Below are 21135 nucleotides of genomic sequence, written 5' to 3' on the forward strand. Positions count from 1 at the left end.
ATCAACAGTGGCCGACCATTGTCTGACGCACATTTATTGCCTTGGTAACTGAACCGAAGGGACATCTATCGCGTACGTCATGGTCGGGCTCGATGCAAACGTCAGTATATATCTAGTCATATCGTTGAAAAATCATGTCGTTTCTCACCACATCCTTCCCGAGAAATGAGAGGACTATCTGTATACGGTCAAAATCAGTTTCGACCTTCGTATGATTAGTCAAGATTGGAACATAATGGACCGAAGGTCGTCTTCATAATATCGAGATAAGATCTGAAGCCAGGATACCCAGCTCAAGTTTCAGGGACCGATCAAATATCGAGCTTGAAGTCATTATCGAGCTCGGGTCCAAATCAAACTATGATGTGAAGTGGTGTTATCGAGCTCAAGAGCCAGAGACCGATCAATACCGCGCCCGAGTCAATACCGGGCCCCGAGTCAATATCGAGCTCTAAATCTGGAAATCGACCAATACCAAGTCCGATCAAGATCGAGCCAAGAGACAAGAGCCGTTACAACCGCACTAAGGGAGAGAATCTCGGCGGGAATTAGGGAAAAACTAATCTATCATGGGATCTCCACTATGTATTTTTAATTATATCCAAAGTATGATCTCTCCACTATAAGAGAGATGACTATTATTTCTACAAAGGACCCAACATTAAGGCAGTCATACACTCTCATACTCAGATATCATTGATATTCACAGAGAAATACAGTAGAGATTATCCTCTTGTGAGCTTTATACATTGATTCATCTTGCTTGTTTATAAATAATTCTCCATTCAATTTGGTTTGTATTTCATTCTTTACAGTCAATATTCGATATATTTCTACTTATTTTTTTGATTTGTGCCAAGTTATACCACGTATCCTTAGAACTACGTATAAATTCAACTCTATCCGATTTTCGGGTAAACAACATGTTTAAAAGAAAGTCAAACAAAATGAAGCTATATGAACCTCCTCTTAAAAATTCACCCTGTTTCATTTAAGTAAATTGTTATCTAAGGTCAGATTTTTCCTGTGATTATAGTCTTTTAGACACTAATATAGTATAAAAATCCTTAATTTTAAATTAAACTTTTATTTAACTTCATGGTGAATTTAACTTTTCTATGTAGATGTGCTCTCTTTCCGTACGAAAGATGAAAGAAAACAATACCTTATAGTATATGTTTCATACTTTAACAAAATAAAGTGAAATTTACTCCAAAATTTAGTGTATATTAGCATATTGGGGTTGCTTACATTGGAGTTAAAACCGGATTTTCCTACCTAGAAAAAGGAAACCATAAAAGTGGACGAGTGGATTCTTACCAAAATTAGGATCTAGCATATCGTTTGGCAAATTGAGTACTGCTTCGACCATAGGCTTGGATACAGACAAGGATCACTGGATCAGGACCCACTGTGTCGATTTGAATTTTACATATAATAAAATTACTTTATTCGAAAATATTCTACTAAATGTTGATGCTAAAGATTCACCAATTCAATTAAGAGGAAAGGATACTGACAACGTGTAGTGGGATAAATGTAATGACAACTGAGTAAAATCGAAGATACAATACGAAAGCAGTAAAAGATTTTATTCAGTGGAGCGTCCATCAATTTTTGATGAGTGCGATGGTGTGCTTCAAGAAAGAGGAAATACAAGAGCAAAAGAACCGAAGCTAAGCTAATACACGTTATAATTATAGAGATTTGATGTTACGTTGGTCTGTAATGTGTCAGCTAAACCAAATGGGTGCACCAACTGCGATATAGTAGGCTGGTGCGTAAAAAATGAAGCGTCATGTTGTTACTGAATGGCTCGTTTGGACAGACAGGACTTAGACGTGAAAAATGAAAATGTTGGTGAGCTGGTCCAAGTAGAATACTCACCTACCTGGTTTTTGCGAGTGTCTTCGGTAGGTCTCTGATGGCTTGGCTTCACGTCTCCTAATTACCAACACAATGTATTTTTATTCTTACGGTTATATTGCTAGTTAATGAAAGAAAGAGTTTACAAAGTTGGACAATAAATGTAACATGGTTGGGGGTCTTTAGAGAAGTTTCGGACCTTTTTCCTTATACTTAAGATGCCACTAGGACTTTGAGCATCTAGGACAATGACATCACAGGCGTATCCGAAATTTTAACGCTACGAGTACATCATTATCTTTAGATAAATATATAATTTGGCAATATAATTTGTTTTACGATTTGATGAGCAAACTCTAATTAATATTATTAATATTATTTATATCCTTGACTAATTTTCATACTTTGAAAACTATCAATAATATCATCATTACTTCGTAAACCATAGTACGTATCTACAAGAAAAAAATGGTAAGTTTTGGGCTGGACGTTGAGGTTGAGCTCCCTCCTCAAACAGTCCTCCACTGGGACAATGCCAAGAGAAACATGCACTAAAAGGCGTCCATTTAATCTCCCCTTAATTTTGTGTGTATGAACGTGGTCGTTCTAGTAGTAATTTTAGATCCATAAGTCAAGCTGAAGCCAAGATAATTTAGAATAAATAATGGATTTTTCCTCTTCTCTCTGCGGCTCTATCTCATATGATGACAGCTGCATATTTCAAGTTTTTTTACTAATCTAAATTCTAAATTACGTAACAAAACTGACCTAATAGTGGGACGTTTATGACTTGCACATTTGCTGATTATTGTTGAGCTGGCAAATATGTTATGGTATTTTTTGTTTTATTTTATATGACACTATTTAATTAAGAAGAAAGTGTTGGGATTAAAGATTGGTGAATGGGAAATGGAGGGAAGAAAAGTGGAGAGAAAGTGAGCTCCTTTTTTACTTTGGAAAGAGCAAGTGTCTATCACGACCCAAATTTCCCTTCGTGTAACGTCGTGACGGCACCTAGTCTCTACAACTAGGTAAGCCTAACATTTGCGGAATAATGAAATGAAAACATAAATTTAACAACTAACTGGGAACCATGCCGCTTAGCATGTACAATAACCATCTATTCAAAATACACAGCAATCCCAAAACCCGGAACATCGTGAATCACAAACTACAGAAGAAAAATCTAGTGTCTCTATACATCAGAGTCTAACAAAGGAAAAATACATAAGATAATAGACATGAGAAAGAGTAGAAGGGGACTCTGAGATCTGCGGACATGGCAGATATACCTTGAAGTCTCCAAAACTGTCCCGGCTCACTAATAGTGCGGCTGATAAGGAGTACCTGGATCTGCACACGAAAAATATCTGCAGAGTGTAGCATGAATACACCACAATCGGTACCCAGTAAGTGCTAAGCCTAACCTCGGTCGAATAGTGACAAGGTCAGGTCAGGGCCCTACTGGTAAATATATAATAAAAAAACAAAAAAGAGTGTAATACCGCAGTAAAATAAAGGCTGAAATTGACAAGAATGAAATCATAGAAGGTAACAGCTCAATACACATAAACACAACGGGGATCTCTCGAGATACCGTTTTGTAGTCCCAAACGTAAATGTCCAGTACATGGAGATCTCCCGGAATACCGTTCCGTAGTCCCAAAGTAAATATGCAGTACAGGAGGATCTCCCGGAATACCGTTTCGTAGTCCCAAAGTAAATATGCAGTACAGGAGGATCTCCCGGAATACTGTTCTGTAGTTCCAAAATAAATATGCAGTACAGGAGAATCTCCCGGAATACCGTTTCGTAGTCCCAAAGTAAATATGCAGCGAAACCAATAGAATTCAATAATTACGACATGAAATTCTATAGTTCAACCTAAGTATCAGTTAAGGAAAGACAGGTAAATTCACTAAACATGATGCACGTAATTCAAGTAAATAGTTAAGGCATGTAGGCATGCTATTCTAATCTAGCAGGATACTGCAAATGCTGATGAAACTCAAATTAGGAAGAAATCAGGTTATTACTTAGTATAAAATCAGGGTTTTTTACACAATTAGCTTGTGTACGTACTCGTCACCTCACGTACACGACAGTCATATATCAAAAATAGTACAATTCTTACAGGGAGTTCCCACACACAAGGTTAGGCAAGCCACTTACCTCGAACCAAGCTCAATCAATCGGTAAGAATGCCTTCCCACGAATATCCGACTCCGAATGGCCCAAATCTAGCCAAAATAATTACATATCATAAATACAACTACAATAAACTAATCTAATTAATGAAATCAAAATTTAGATAAAAATTCTGAAATCCATCCTACAAAGTCGACTCGGGCTCACGTCTCGAAATCGGGCAAAAGTCACAAAATCCGAAAGCCCATTCACTCACGAGTCTAACCATATCAATTTTACTAAAATCCGACACCAAATGGTCCTTCAAATCCTCAAATCAAACTTTTCAAATCCCTAGTCTCAAACTCCCAAATTTCACCTTAAATACACACTAACTAGGTGTAAAAATAGATGGGGAAGCAAGATTATTGATCAAAAAGAAGGACAAGGGACTTACCTCAAGAAATCTCTCGAAAATGCTCTCAAAACTCGTCCTAAACCGAGTTTGCAAAGTCCAAAATGACAAAAATCGCGAAGCCCTTCGATTTTAAGCACTACTCAGGTATTTCCGCACCTGTGGAGCCTGGGCTCGCACCTGCGGGTGCTCTTGTGCGGAAAATGTGCACATCTGCGCAATTCACTTACCCCTTCTGCCTCCACACCTGCGATAAAGGGTCGCATCTGTGCGTGCGCGCCTGCGGAAATCCTTTGCTTTTCTGCAGTAACTTCGCATCTGCGATTCCTCTCTCACATCTGCGGGCATCGCAGATGCAGAACTAACCTCGCACCTGCGATCCCAGCTTAGGCTGTCCAAATTCGCTTCTGCGCCAATTTGCTCGCACCTGCGAGCAACCTTGCGCAGGTGCGATTACAGTAGAACCAACACGAGAAAAATCTTCCAAGTCCAAATATGATCTGATAACTATTCAAAACTCACCCGAGGCCCCCGAGACCTCAACCAAACATACCAAAAAATCCTAAAATACCATACGAATTTAGTCGAGCCCTAAATCACATCAACCAATACTAAAATCACGAATCACCCTCCAATTCAAACTTCAAGAACTTGAAACTTCAAAATTCTACAATTGATGCCGAAACCTATCAAACCACGTCTGATTGTCCTCAAATTTTGCACACAAGTCATAATCAACATTACGGACCTACTCCCACTTCCGGAATCGAAATCCGACCCCCATATAAAAAATTCCACTACCGGCCCAAAATTTCAAAAATTCGACTTTCGACATTTCAAGCCTAAATGAGCTACGTGCCTCCAAAACACAATCCGGACATGCTCATAAGTCCAAAATCACCCAACGGGGCTAACAGAACCAACGAAACTCCATTCTAGAGTCGTCTTCACACAATTTCGACTACGGTCAAAAATCTTAAGACTTAAGCTTCCGTTTTAGGGACTAAGTGTCCCAAAACACTCCGAAACCAAAACCAAAACCTCCCGGCAAGTCACATAAGAAGAAAAAGGTACAGGGGAAACAGTAAATAGGGGATTGGGGCTAATACACGTAAAATAACCGGCCGGGTCGTTACATCCTCCCCCTCTTAAAACAATCGTTCGTCCTCGAACGAGCATGAAGACATACCTGAAGTGGTAAAAAGAAGAGGATAACGGATGTGCATAACATGATCGGTCTCCTAAGTCGCCTCCTCGACCGGTTGTCTCCTCCACTGAACCTTCACGAAAGCAATGTTCTTTGACCTTAGCTTTCTGACTTGTGTGTCTAAAATAGCCACTGGCTCCTCAACATAAGATAGATCCTTGTCCAATTGGACTGAGCTGAAATCCAACACATGAGACGGATCGCCGTGATACTTTCGGAGCATCGAAACATGAAATACCGGATAAACTCTTGCTAGGCTGGGAGGTAAGGCAAGCTCATAAGCAACCTCCCCAACATGCCGCAACACCTCAAAAGGACCAATGAATCTTGGGCTCAGCTTGCCCTTCTTTCCGAACCTCATAACACCCTTCATGGGCGAAACCCGGAGCAAGACCCGCTCACCAACCATGAATGCAACATCACGAACCTTCCGGTCTGCATAACTCTTCTGTCTGGATTGGGCTGTGCGAAGTCTATCCTAAATCACCTTAACCTTCTCCAAGGCATCCTGAACCAAGTCTGTACCCAATAATCTAGCTTCGCCCGGCTCAAACCATCCCACTGGGGACCGACACTGCCTACCATACAGAGCCCATATGGTGCTATCTGAATGTTGGACTGATAACTATTGTTGTAGGCAAACTCCGTAAGTGGCAAGAACTGATCCCAAGAACCTCCAAAATCTATCACACAAGTGCGGAGCATATCCTCCAGTATCTGAATAGTGTGATCTGATTGTCCGTCCGTCTGAGGGTGAAATGTTGTGCTCATCTCAACCCGAGTACCCAACTCATGTTGTACAACCCTCCAAAACCATGATGTAAACTGCGTACCTCGGTTAGAGATGATAGATATCTTTACGCCATGAAGCCTGACGATCTCGCAGATATAAATTCGAGCCAACTGCTCGGAAGAATAGGTAGTCATCACAGGAATGAAATGAGCTGACTTGGTCAGCCTATCCACAATCACCCAAACTGCATCAAACCTCCGCTGAGTCCGTGGGAGTCCAACAACGAAATCCATAGTGATCCGCTACCATTTCCACTCTGAAATCTCTAACTTCTAAAGCAATCCACCTGGTTGTTGATGCTCACATTTTACCTGTTGTCAATTCAGACATCGAGCCACATACTCTACTATGTCCTTCTTCATTCTCCTTCAGTAATGATGTCTCAAGTCCCGATACATCTTTGCGGCACCCGGATGAATAGAGTACCGCGAACTTTGAGCCTCTTGGAGAATTAACTCACGCAAACTATCTACATTGGGCACACATAGCCTGCCCTGCATTCTCAATGTACCATCATCTCCAATAGTGACCTTCTTAGCATCACCGCGCTGGACCGTGTCCTTAAGGACAAGCAGATGGGGGTCATCATACTGACGCTCCCTGATACGATCATAAAGAGAAGACCAAGATACCACACAAGCCAATACCTGACTCGGCTAAAAAATATCCAATCTCACAAACTGGCTGGCTAAGGCCTGAACATCCAATGCCATAGGCCTCTCTGTTGCTGGTAGATATGCTAAACTCCCCAAACTCTCAGCCCAAAGACTCAAAGCATTGGCCACCAAATTGGCCTTCCCGAGATGGTACAAAATGATAATGTCATAATCCTTAAGCAACTCTAACCACCTCCTCTGACGCAAATTAAGATCCTTCTGCTTGAACAGATGCTGCAAACTCCGGTGATCAGTGTAAATCTCACAAGGAACACCGTACAAATAATGCCTCCAAATCTTCAAGGCATGAACAATAGCTGCTAGCTTAAGGTCGTGAGCAGATAGTTCTTTTCATGCGCCTTCAGTTGTCTGGATGCATAGGCAATCACCCTACGATCCTGCATCAACACCGCGTCGAGGCCAACTCGTGACGCATCACAATAAACTGTATAAGACCCCGAACCTGAAGGCAATACCAATATTGGGGCTGTAGTCAAAGCTGTCTTGAGCTTCCGAAAGTTCTCCTCACACTCCTCTGCCCACCTGAACGGAGCACCCTTCTGGGTCAGCCTGGTTATAGGTGCTGCAATAGATGAGAAACCCTCTACAAATCGGTGGTAATACCGCACCAAACCCAGAAAACTCCGGATCTCTATAGTTAAGGATGGTCCGGGCCAACTCCGCACTGCTTCAATCTTCTTCGGATCCACCTGGATCCCCTCACTCGATAATATATGACTCAAGAATGCCACTGAATCTAGCCAAAACTCACACTTTAAAAATTTTGCATATAACTTCTTTTCTCTCAATGTTTGGAGCGCAGTCCTCAGGTGTTGCTCATGATCTTCCCGAGTCCGGGAGTACACCAGAATGTCGTCAATAAACACAATGACGAATGAGTCAAGATAAGGCCGGACCACACTGTGCATCAAGTGTATAAAAGCTGCTAGGGTATTAGTCAGCCCAAAAAACATAACAAGAAATTCATAGTGACCATATCTAGTCTTGAAAGCAGTCTTCGGGATATCTGGCTACCGAATCTTCAACTGATGGTATCCTGAACGTAAGTCAATCTTGAAAAACACTCTGGCACCCTGTAACTGATCAAATAAGTCATCAATACGAGGCAATGGATACTTATTCTTCACTATGACTTTGTTCAACTGGCGGTAATCAATACACATCTGCATAGAACCATCCTTCTTCTTCACAAATAAGACAGGAGCACCCCAAGGTGACACACTGGGCCGAATGAAGCCCTTATCAAGCAATTCCTGTAACTGCTCCTTCAACTCTTTTAACTCAGGAGGAGCCATACGATATGGAGGAATAGATATAGGCTGAGTGCCCGGCAACAGATCAATGCCAAAATCAATATCTCTTGGGCGGCATGCCCGGAAGATCAGCTGGAAACACATCTGGTAAGTCCCTCACTACTGGAACTGACTCAACTATAGGGGTATCAATACTGACATCTCTCACATAAGCTAGATATGCGTCACACCCCTTTTCAAACATTCGTTGAGCTTTAAGAAAAAAAAATAACTCTGCTGGGAGTATACTCTAAGGTACCTCTCCACTCTAATCGCCGTAAACCTGGCATAGCCAGCGTCACGGTTTTAGTGTGACAATTAAGAATAGCATAATGGGGCAACAATCAGTCCATGCCCAAAATAATATCAAAGTCCACCATGCTGAGCAATAATAAATCGTCTCTGGTCTCAAAACCACTAAAAGAAATCAAACACGACCGATACACTTGGTCCACAATAAGAGAATCTCCCACATTAGTAGACACATAAACAGGGAAACTCAAAGAATCCCGAGATACGCCCAAATACGGGAAAAAATAAGAGGACACATAAGAATATGTAGAGCCTGGGTCAAATAATACCGACGCATCTCTATGACAGACCGGGACTATACCTGTAATGACAGAATTAGAAGCGACTGCCTCTGTACGAGCAGGAAGGGCATAAAATCTGGCCTAGCCTCCCCCTCTAGGGCGACCTCTACCTCTCCGACCTCCACCTTGGGCTGGCTGAGCAAGTGGTGTGGCAATTGGTGCCGTACTCATAGCCTAAGGACCCGGTGGAGAACGTTGTGGCTAAGAAGTCTGTGGAGGTGCACCCCTCCTAAATCTAGGGAAATCCCTCACCATATGGCGAGTGTCGCCACACTCAAAACAAGCTCTAGGAGGGCGTGGCTGTTGTGACTGGCTCGGGCTAGATCTGCTGGACTGACCGCTAGGAACACCCCATGTAGGAGGCACACTAGATATGGGCGGTGCATAATAAGGCTCCTGGGGCCTAGGAGGAACTGGAACACCACTGGCGGCTGGAAGACCTGAATGAACGGGGCGACTCACATAAATCCTACCATGGCGAGCTGCTGGGACACGATCTCCAGAATAATAACCAGTCTCTCGAGACCTCTTGGCCTCCCTCTCTTCTCTATCCCGGGCAAGCATGCCTTCCAATCTTCTGGCAATACTCACAACCTGCTGATAAGAAATATCCATCTCCAACACTCTGGCCATACTAATTCGGATGTTGGGATAGAGTCCCTCAATAAACGGTCGAACCCTCTTTCGAACTGTAGCAACCAAGGCCGGTCCATGTCTGGCCAAATCACTAAAACGGACTGCATACTCTGACACAGTCATAGATTCCTAGCGCAGCTGCTCAAACTCTGCAGAATAATAACCAGTCTCTCGAGACCTCTTGGCCTCCCTCTCTTCTCTATCCCGGGCAAGCATGCCTTCCAATCTTCTGGCAATACTCACAACCTGCTGATAAGAAATATCCATCTCCAACACTCTGGCCATACTAATTCGGATGTTGGGATAGAGTCCCTCAATAAACGGTCGAACCCTCTTTCGAACTGTAGCAACCAAGGCCGGTCCATGTCTGGCCAAATCACTAAAACGGACTGCATACTCTGACACAGTCATAGATTCCTAGCGCAGCTGCTCAAACTCTGCACGCCATGAGTCCCTGAGGCTGTGAGGGACATACTCTCTCAAAAATATGTCTGAGAACTGAGTCCATGTAAGTGAAGCTACCTCAGTCGGACTACTCAACTCATAAGCACACCGCCACTGATAGGCTGTCCTCTAAGCTGAAAGGTGGTAAAAGAAACCCCACTCGTCTCAGCTACGCCCTTAGTATAGAGAATACGATGACACTCTTCCAGAAAACCTTGAGCATCATCTGTAGCCAATCCGCTGAAGGTAGGTGGGTGGTACTTCTTGTACCTCTCAAGTCTGAGCTGCTCCGCCTCAGAAGCTGCTACCCTAACCTCGGGCTGAGTTGGAGCTACCGGCTGCATTGGTACAATCTCTGGAACCTGGTCGACTCGAACCCGCTGCTCTGGAGTATCGGAGACGGGAGTCTGTGCTCCTCCCCCGGCCTGAGATGTGGCAGGAGCAAGTGGAATCAATCTAGCCTGACCTAAGGTGCTGAACATGCTCAGAAACTAGACTAGAGTCCCCTGGAGGGTTGGTGCAGAAGCATATACCTCAGGTGTCTGCCCTCCATCTAAAGCTACTGGGGGCTCATCTGTTGCAGCTCGTGCGGGTGCTCTGGCTGCACCACGTGGACGTCCTCGGCCTCTACCCTGGCCCTGGTCTCTCGCGGCTCTAGTAGGGGACGCGATTCTACTGGGGGCTCATCTATTGGAGCTCGTGCGGGTGCTCTGGATGCACCACGTGGACGTCCTCGGCCTCTACCCCGGTCTCTCGCGGCTCTAGTAGGGGACGCGGGTGCCTGTTCATCAGATCCGCTTGTACGTATCCTCACTATCTGTGGGAGAATAGAATACAAAAGTTTAGAATTTTTGAAGTCAACAATTTTCGCACGACAAGGAATCAAAGTAGTGAAATTTTCCTAACAGTTCCATAGCCTCCCGAAGATAAGTACAGACGTCTCCGTACCGATCTGCAAGACTCTAATAAACCAGTTTATGACTCACAACACCTATGAACCTAAAGCTCTGATACCAACTTATCACAACCCAAATTCCCCTTCGTGTAACGTCGTGACAGAACCTAGTCTCTACAACTAGGTAAGCCTAACATTTGCGGAATAATGAAATGAAAACATAAATTTAACAACTAACTAGGAACTATGTTGCTTGGTATGTACAATAACCATATATTCAAAAATACACAGCAATCCCAAAACCCGGAACATCGTGAATCACAAACTATAGAAAGAAAATCTAGTGTCTTTATACATCAAAGTCTAACAAAGGAAAAATACAGAAAATAATGGACATGAGAAAGAGTAAAAGGAGACTCCGAGGTCTACGGACGCGACAGATATACCTTGAAGTCTCCAAAGCTGTCCCCACTCACTGATAATGCGGCTGATAAGGAGTACCTGGATCTGCAGATGAAAAAAATGTGCAGAGAGTAGCATGAGTACACCACAATCGGTACCCAATAAGTGTCAAGCCTAACCTCGGTCGAGTAGTGACGAGGTCAGGTCAGGGCCCTACTGGTAAATATATAATAAAACAAGATAGAGTGTAATACCGCAGTAAAATAAAGGCTGAAATTGAAAAGAATGAAATCATAGAAGGTAATAGCTCAGTACACAGAAACACAACGGGGGATATCACGAGATACCGTCTCGTAGTCCCAAACGTAAATGTGCAGTACAGAGGGATCTCCCGGAATACCGTTCTGTAGTCCCAAAGTAAATATGCAGTACAGGGGGATCTCCCGGAATACTGTTCCGTAGTCCCAAAGTAAATATGTAGCAAAAATAATAGAATTCAATAATTACGGCACGAAATTCTACAGTTCAACCTAAGTATCAGTTAAGGAAAGACTGGTAAATTCACTAAACATGCTGCACGTAGTTCAAGTAAACAGTTAAGGCATGTAGGCATGCTATTCTAATCTAGCACAATACTACACATACTGATAAAACTCAAATAAGGAAGAAATCAGGTTATTATTTATTAGAAAATCGGGTTTTTTTTTACATACTTAGCCCGTGTACATACTCGTCACCTCACGTACACGACGCTCATATATCAAAAACAGTACAATTCTTATGGGGAGTTCCCCTACACAAGGTTAGGCAAGCCACTTACCTCGAACCAAGCTCAATCAATCGGTAAGAATGCCTTTTCCACGAATATCCGACTCCTAATGGCCCAAATCTAGCCAAAATAATTACATATCATAAATACAACTACAATAAACTAATCTTATTAATGAAATCAAAATTTAGATAAAAATTTCGAAATCCGTCCTAAAACGTCGACCCGAGCCCATGTCTCGAAATCGGACAAAAGTCAAAATATCCGAAATCCCATTCACTCATGAGTCTAACCATATAAAATCTACTAAAATCCGACACCAAATGGTCCTTCAAATCCTCAAATCAAACTTTGCAAATCCCTAGTCTCAAACTCCCAAATTCCACCTTAAATACACACTAACTAGGTGAAAAAATAGATGAGGAAGCAAGATTATTGATCGAAAATAAGCACAAGGGACTTACATCAAGAAATCTCTCATAACTTCTCTCAAACATCGTCCTAAACCGAGTTTGCAAAGTCCAAAATGACAAAAATCGCAAAGCCCTTCGGTTTTAAGCACTGCCCAGGTATTTTCACACTTGCGGAGCCTGGGCTCGCACCTGCAGGTGCTCTTGTGCAGAAAATGTGCGCATCTGCGCAATTCACTTACCCCTTCTGTGTCCGCATCTGCGATAAAGGGCCGCACCTACGCGTGCGCGCCTGCGAAAATCCTTTGCGCTTCTTCAGTAACTTCGCATCTGCGATTCCTCTCTCGCATCTGCGGGCATCGTAGATGTGGAACTAACCTCGCACCTGCGATCCTAGCTCAGGCTGCACAAATCCGCTTTTGCGCCAATTTGCTCGCACCTGCGAGCAACCTTGCGCAGGTGCGATTACAGTAGAACCAACACCAGAAAAATCTTCCAAGTCCAAATATGATCCGATAACCATCCAAAACTCACCTTAGGCCCCCCGAGACCTCAACCAAACATACCAACAAATCCTAAAACACCATACAAACTTAGTCTAGCCCTCAAATCACCTCAAACAACTCTAAAATCACGAAACACCCTCCAATTCAAACTTAAAGAACTTGAAACTTCAAAATTTTACAGCCGATGTCGAAACCTATCAAACCACGTCCGATTGACCTCAAATTTTTCACACAAGTCATAATCAACATTACAGACCTACTCCCACTTCCGGAATCGGAATCCGACCCCGATATCAAAAACTTCACTATTGGCCCAAAACTCCAAAAATTTGACTTTCGCCATTTCAAGCCTAAATGAGCTACGGACCTCCAAAACACAATTCGGACACGCTCCTCAGACCAAAATCACCCAACGGGGCTAACAGAACCGACAAAACTCCATTCCGAAGTCTTCTTCACATAGTTTCGACTATGGTAAGAAATCTTAAGACTTAAGCTTCCGTTTTAGGGACTTAGTGTCCCAAAACACTCCGAAATCAAAAAATAAAAACTCCTGGCAAGTCACATAAGTAGAAAAAGGTACGGGGCAAACAGTAAATAGGGGATCTGGGCTAATACACTTCAAACGACCGGTCGAATCATTACAGTGTCCCTCATTGATGGTGAAAAAAAAAAGTGAATGTGCTTATATTGAGAAAGCACTTCTCTTGGTGTTAAATAAGTTAGAAAGTAAGTAAGCCTTATGTCGTCGTCGCTCGACTTCAGCGATTAATTGATTAATCTTTTTGGATAAAATTTCTTTAATTATTTAATAAAATATTAATTAAATTAGCCAAATATCTAACCCGAACCGGATTCGTGCGCGACCCGATTCACTTTTTCCCCGGATTTTGATTTAAATTTTCCTCCCATTTTTAAGTGACTGAGTACTTCCATTGGATATAAATTTGTTTGATTCCTTAGATTTTTCCTTACGAATTTTCTGAACTTCAAGACTTATTCTTCTTATGCACAAATCTATTGCAGTGTGATTTACTACCATTGAGTGGTTCGCTGACACCATCGTTCTATCCTGGGAGGATAATATTCCAGCACTTTGGGTACTTTAGGGGAATAATTTTCTTAAGGACACACTGTGCATTCAGTGGGCTCGATTTATTCCGAAATTATTTTTTCTGTTGCTGCTAACTTTCTGTTTCTGTTTTCTGTTTTAGAAAGATTATTGTTTCGTTATTAATTATAGTAATACAGATTGTCTAACAATCTTAAGAAAATTATTTATTGTAATCTGTATTCTGTTTTTGGAGATTAAAACCTTCGACTAAATTTGGTTTTTTAATTTACTTACTTATTTATTTTTTTGTATAAGTAAGGTATTTGGATTATTTAGAGGGGTATTTTAGTAATTCAACTTTTAGCTTTTGGTGTTCCCACTCTTATAATAACTAATCTTATAGTACGCGCTTTGCGCGTATACCCAAATTAATTAATAAATAATTTATACATTAAACAAGTTGTTTGATTTTATATAAGGTAAATTATAATTAATTTTAACTGTCCTAATATTAGAATAGGAATTTAAATATAGAAATTTAAATAAGGAAAGCTTTAATAAGCAAAGTTTTAGTTGACTTTAAAGTTCAAAATCTTAGGAAAATAATTAAATTACTATTTTATCTAGCAGGAAATCTATTTTTAAAGAATAAAAAAGATGAATGATATTTAGCTAAGTAGTCCTAAACATTAGGCAAATAATTAAATGGCTATTTTTAGTATTAAAAAAGAATTAATGACTATTCTTACAGTAGAAAAATAAGTTGAATTACTATTTTATCCAATATAAATATATTAATAAGGGGCATAAACGGCGAACGACATTTCGCTAAGGGTCTTTGTACTTTTAATATAGGGTACGCGTTTCACGCGTGTACCCCATATCAATGAATATATAAGTTTCTAAGTATGAGTTCTTGAAATTAGTAAATATTGATCCCATATAGCTATCTTAATAAAGGAAGAAATTTTTCTCTACATAAATCCTTAGATGCCTTATTACGATTTCTAACGAATTATGGAAATATCTATGAAAGTTTTTGTTATTTTTGTGACCTAATACTAAACGGTATGTGCTTTGCGCGTATTCCCTAAGTCAATAAGCAAATACTTTAAAAAAAATAAGTCAAAAAATGGACTACACTTTTAATGACAAAGAATATTTACAGGAAAATAATTATAGAAAATTGATACATATACAATAGTTTATATATCTAATTTGGGAAAAAATATATGTTGAATGAAGTTTAAAGATTTCTTTATAAAATTCATATGTTCATGTCCCTAGCTTACGTTTACGAACAATAAAAAAAATATTATAAACAAATTATTTAATTTAAATAAGATAAAATAACTTGAATAAGGTCATTAATGACTTCTTTTATAGGAGTATTTGGCTTTATATAATACAAATAAAAAAAGAATTTAACCAATAAAATCATGTATAACTCAAATATAGAAAAAAAGAAAAGAAGTAGCCAACATTATTTGTAGTTTTAATTTTTGTGCTCTAATTCAGTAACCAACTTTATTTGTTGTTTCTTACTGTTTTTTAAATAAAATAATTAAATTATGAATGCTTAATTGGTTATAGTACCATAACACAGAAACTCCTAAACGTAGAGCAACAAATCTGAATGACGATAAATTGAAATTAATTTCTTAGATTTTGTTTGAAGAATTTTCATGGGTCCCTATTTCATAAAAATTATTAAGTTACATAATTTAAATAAACACTAATTTATATAAGGTCAAATTTTAATTTATTTTATGGAAATAATTTAATTACTATTCCTAAAAAGTAAAAAATTAATTACATGGATATTCCTAAATAGTAGAGAATTAATTAAATGACTATTCCTAAATTTTAGGGAAATAATCAAATGATTATTTTATCTAGTGTGAACTTTATTTTTAAATGGTAAAAAAGACGAACGATATTTCGCTAAAGACTTTTTTTCTAAATATAGATATAGATATATACATAAACGGATAATAATGAACTAAGCGTGTAATCTAAAATGAAAATGACATATTAGTAGGCATTTGGCAAAGATTGTTTTTCTAAACTTTCCGATTCAATCTCCGTAGGGACATGATGGTTAGAAATTGACCATTTTTGACTTTCGTGTCCCTTTCAATTTTTTCCAATCTCTGTCTCCGTTCTCACCCATTCCCAATTCCAAACCCAACAACGGCGCCACTACAATCCAAAAACCCAAAAGGCAAAAGCAAAGCAGTAAAGCAAGGAGCAAAGGCTGCAACGCACTTCTTTCCATTACCATTTTTCTACAACTTTCCCTTCTACTCCAGGAAATTGAAAACACCAACATTTCAAGCAACTGTAAAGCACAACAAGAAGCATCAGCAGCAACTCTTGATTTCTCTTGAAACCTGCTAAAAAATCCAACTTTAGATCATGGAAGAGTAATATTTCACCTCCCTATCTACATTTGTGATTTATGTCTCTGTTTTTGTTCATTCATTTGTAGATATTGTAGCTTTTATATGTTTTTTCTTGAAATTTTCGCAGATCTGAGACATACCCAAAAGAATACTTATCCCCACAACCAAGAAGAGCTACCTTAACCCCGTCATCTTCTAATTCAGCTGCAACAACCAGTGTCCACGTCACTGCTTTAGACGGGCTAGTGAATGTGAACTCACTTTTCACCATTGCAGTCTTTGTGGGTCTTTCTTTAACCACACCTGGCCAGAAAAGTCTCGAGGACCGTACAGCTTGTGATGCTGGCATTGAAGTGGTCAGGAAATTGTTGGTATTTGAGGTTGTCTCATTCAGCTTTTTTCTCTTCTCTTCACTTGTTGCACAGGGCCTTAAATTGGCAATTAATCTTTTGAATAGCAAAGATGTTGATGAGGCTTTTAAGGCTCACATTAATCCGAAAGTGCTGAGGCTTGGGATGTTGGGCTCTGCTGTTGGATCTGTAATGGGGTGTTTGTTCTTGATGCTTTCAATGGTCAATGTGATTGAGATTCGGCTCGGGATGTTATCTTGTGGGAGTAAATCTGCAATTCATGCTGTCACGGCCTTGATCATTCTGGTCACCTCTGCTCTTGTGGTTTATATTTCTACTGCTGTATATGCATTTCTGCACTGAAGTGAATCTTTTATTAATAGTACTGTTTGTTAGTTTTCTGTATTCGAATGTTAGTGAAGCTTGCAAGTTGTAGTCATGTGTGAGATGAATATCAGTTTTGCTATGTTACATCTATCGGCGGGACACTCCAATATTATATAATTTCTCAAGTGATCTTTTAGGGTTTCTAATTTTAGTGATGATTAGGTCTTTTATTGTTTGAAGTTATTAGTTCGAGTGAAATCCATTATTATCTTTTGGATGTTTGTTAAATGGAATGGAGGGTGGTGTTTGAAAAATTTGTTCACCATAGTATCTTTTGGTGTCTGTCAAATGGGATGGAGAGGGGTATTATATTGAACTTTGTTCACCGAAGTTTCTTTTGGGTGTTTGTCAAATGGGATGGAAGGTGGTGTATGCTTTGTTCGCCTTGAAATAAAGGCTGCTATATGTTGGATAATCATTGTTCTTATGGAGGAGTAAAGTGCAGCTGAGTCATTTCTATGCCCCATTTTTTTGTCAATCATATTTTTCCCTCTCTGAACATGTATATTGGTTTGCTCGAACTTCGTTGGAACTTGCAGAAAACATCCTTCTTTATGTTCGATATATATGATTTCTGCATAAGATCCTAATTGAGTTGGGTTCTGTGTAAGCTAGTTGCGTTATATCTATATCTTATGATGTTGTTCTGGTAAACAAATGCTATATACACTAACCTATCCGAATTTGATTTGATTTGATTTGCTAGTTCACCAACTAGAAGCTAGGCGCATTTCTCTGAATTCAAGTTTGGGGGACATCTTGCATGTTGGCACATATCCTTTGTGTGTACCTGCCCTAGTAGAACCTGTATGAAAACTGCTGCTCAACGTGGTTCTCATTGAATTAAGCTTCTACTTTGTTCAATAGTATCTTATTCGAGTCAATCATCAAACTATATTGGACATCATGGCTTTTAGGCGATCAGGATTGACAAAGGAACTTGGCTTTAACTATCTACGCAATAGGAAAATGATTAGCCAAATTGAGGTGTGGTTATTAAGGAAGTTTTCTCATGTATGATGAAGACTTAAAGCTTAGATAGGATTATCAGAATTTTGTTTTGAAACTGAAAATTAACGTCCACTATAGGAGGCTCCCTTCTTGAAAAATTACTACCTAGTTTCTGGGAAAATCAAGATCCAGCAAGTGGCTGATCACTGGATACTGAAAAGGCTGGCTACAAGTGGCTCCCTTCTCTCTGCTACACTGCCGCTTCTTTCTTTTCTTGAACACAAAGCGGGCGTTCTCTCTTTCCCCAACTCCGTTCCCTCCCATTTCGTTCTGCGTGTGTGTGTGGTGTGTTTGTGAACAGGTTCTCCGATCAGATTTCCGGCGCAGACTACAGCGTCGGCTGTGGAATTCAAGTCAGGCAGTTTTCCGGTGAGCAGTTTTCCATTCGGGTGGTCGGCGCTGCAGTTGGAGGTCAGATTTCCGGCGGGTATCTTGGCTCAAGGCGACATCCAACTAGGGTCTAGTCGATTTGGCAGTCCGTCTACAATCCAGGTTCCGTCGCTCTTGTTTACTTTTATCGGGAGTTGGTACCTCCTATTCTTCAATCAGTAATTCTATTTTCCTTGTTAACCAGTTAGTTTGGGATAGATTCAACCTAATTCTTGATTATCTACTTGTACTCTTAATTAGTGTATTTGCTCGTCTACTTTCTTGATAGTAATTGTCTTGGGATTTCTAGTATGTAGATTATAGTTATTTTAATTACTTGTACTCTTATTTAGTGTATTCACCTATTTTTCTATCCTTTAGTTGTAGATTATAGTTCCTTTGTTTTATTTCTTCACCTGTTTTTCTATTCTTTAGTTGTAGATTATAGTTCCTTTAGTTCCTTTGTTTTATTTCTTCACATGCTTTTCTATTCTTTAGTTGTAGATTATAGTTCCTTTGTTTTTTTTCTTCACCTGTTTTTCTATTCTTTAGTTGTAGATTATAGTTCTTTTAGTCCCTTTATTTTATTTCTTCACCTGTTTTCTGACCTTTAGTTGTAGATTATAGTTTCCGTTAGTTCCTTTATTTTATTTTTTCACTTGTTTTGCGACCTTTAGTGGTAGATTATATTTCGAAAATTCATTTTATTTTTGTCGCTTGTTTTCGGGATAGTGCTTGTGTAGTGATTCCTAGATTATAGTGGGTTTGGTGAACGATGGTAGGGTAAGGTCTTGTCCTCGGGAGTGTCAGCGTGTGGGAGGGGGTGCGAGGTTAAGAGGGGTAAGAGGGCTAAGGGAGCTACTAGGCTGAGAGTGGGGTCTTGGAACATAGGAACTTTGACTGGAGAATCTGTAGAGTTAGCGAAAATTCTCGAGAAAAGGAAGATTAATATAGCTTGTGTACAGGAGACTAGGTGGGTAGGAGATAAGGCACGGGATGTGGGCAGTTTCAAACTTTGGTATTCTTGGAGGGTGGGGGCAGGAATGGAGTAGGTATCTTGGTTGATAAGGATCTCCGTGAACTAATGGTGGAGGTTAGGAGAGTGAATGACAGGCTGATGACTTTTAAGCTAGTTGTTGGAGGTTTTACTTTGAACATAATCAGTGTGTACGCACCCTAAGCAGGCTTGGATGAGGAAGTCAAGAGGCGTTTCTGGGAGGATTTAGATAAGATGGTGCGTGGTATCCCGCATATCGAGAAGCTTTTCATAGGAGGAGATTTCAACGGCCACATTGGAGCGACGTCTGGGGGGTATGTTGATGTGCATGGTGGTTTTGGTTTTGGAGATAGAAACGGAGGAGGAACGTCTCTGCTGGACTTTGCTAGAGCATTTGATTTGGTGTTAGCAAACTCGAGTTTCCCAAAGAAGAGGGAGCACTTGGTCACCTTTCGGAGTTCGGTGGCCGAGACTCAGATTGATTATTTACTCTGCAAGAAGTCTGATAGAAGCCTTTGCACGAATTGCAAGGTCATCCCGAGTGAGAACCTCTCGACCCTTCATAGGCTCCTGGTCATGGACCTTGAGATCACGAGGAAGATGAGGAAGAGGGCGATGTATAGCCAACATAGGATAAAGTGGGGAGCCTTGACGGAAGCTAAAGTGCAGGAGTTGGGGGTCAAGCTGGTGACTATGGGGGCGTGGAGTAGTAGTGGGGACGCAAGCGCTATGTGGACCACGACCGCGCAGTGCATTAGGGAAGCCGCGAGAGAGGTATTAGGGGTCTCAAAGGGTTACTCTGGTGGTCACAAGGGAGACTGGTGGTGGAATGGAGAGGTGCAAGAAAAAGTAAAAACCAAGAAGGCAGCGTATCTGAAGCTAGTAGAGAGTGTTGACGAGGAAGAGAAGAGGGTGAATAGGGAGCATTATAAGTTGGCTAAGAAAGAGGCAAAGCTAGCAGTTACGGCGGCCAATACTGCAACTTTTAGTCGTTTGTTTGAGGAACTCGAGGGCCGAGGTAGGGATAAGAGGTTGTTCAGGTTAGCCAAGGCGCGAGAAAGGAAGGCGCGTGACTTGGACCAAGTGAAGTGCATCAAGGATGAAGAAGATAGAGTTTTGTTGGATGATGGACTTATTTGTCGGAGATGGCAGACCTACTTTCATAGTCTCTTGAACGAGGATGGGGACATGAGCATTGTACTGGGTGATTTGGAACTCTCTGAGAGTCGTTGTGACTTTGGGTATTGTAGGCGGATTAGAGTTGATAAAGTTGAGGGGGCTATGCGTAAAATGAGTAGGGGCAAAACGACCGGCCCTGATGAAATCCCGGTGGAGTTTTGGAAGAGTGCGGGCAAGGCAGGCCTGGAGTGGCTCACTAGGTTATTTAATGTCATTTTTAGAACGAAGAAGATACCTGAAGAGTGGAGGTGGAGCACGATGGTTCATGTATACAAGAACAACGGTGATATCCAAAATTGCAATAACTATCGGGGTATCAAGCTGCTTAGCCATACTATGAAAGTCTAGGAG

General features: G+C 40.6%; 2 protein-coding genes across 2 annotated transcripts; both read left to right on the top strand.

Annotated features, from left to right (window-relative positions):
- The first annotated feature begins 16224 nt into the window (after window positions 1–16224).
- LOC104117125 (uncharacterized) lies at window positions 16225–17374 on the top strand. Its single transcript, XM_009628124.4, has 2 exons — window positions 16225–16512; window positions 16619–17374. The coding sequence occupies exons 1-2, from the start codon at window positions 16505–16507 to the stop codon at window positions 17202–17204; spliced, it is 594 nt and encodes a 197-aa protein (XP_009626419.1). The 5' UTR covers window positions 16225–16504; the 3' UTR covers window positions 17205–17374.
- A 211-nt stretch (window positions 17375–17585) lies between these two features.
- Window positions 17586–21132, top strand: LOC138909096 (uncharacterized). Its single transcript, XM_070200208.1, has 3 exons — window positions 17586–17662; window positions 18541–18650; window positions 19793–21132. Exons 1-3 carry the CDS (start codon window positions 17586–17588, stop codon window positions 21130–21132), a joined length of 1527 nt encoding a protein of 508 aa, XP_070056309.1.
- Window positions 21133–21135: the final 3 nt, after the last annotated feature.

The sequence above is a fragment of the Nicotiana tomentosiformis genome, chromosome 1 (assembly GCF_000390325.3).
Source record: "Nicotiana tomentosiformis chromosome 1, ASM39032v3, whole genome shotgun sequence".
NCBI classification, from domain to species: Eukaryota; Viridiplantae; Streptophyta; class Magnoliopsida; order Solanales; family Solanaceae; genus Nicotiana; species Nicotiana tomentosiformis.

Coding starts and splice junctions, on each gene's coding strand:
- LOC138909096 (XM_070200208.1), top strand. CDS start 17,586: ATGGAAGGTGGTGTATGCTTTGTTCGCCTTGAAATAAAGGCTGCTATA. Junction 17,663..18,540: donor ATCATTGTTCTTATGGAGGA/GTAAAGTGCAGC, acceptor GTTTGTGAACAG/GTTCTCCGATCAGATTTCCG. Junction 18,651..19,792: donor GGTCGGCGCTGCAGTTGGAG/GTCAGATTTCCG, acceptor CACCCTAAGCAG/GCTTGGATGAGGAAGTCAAG.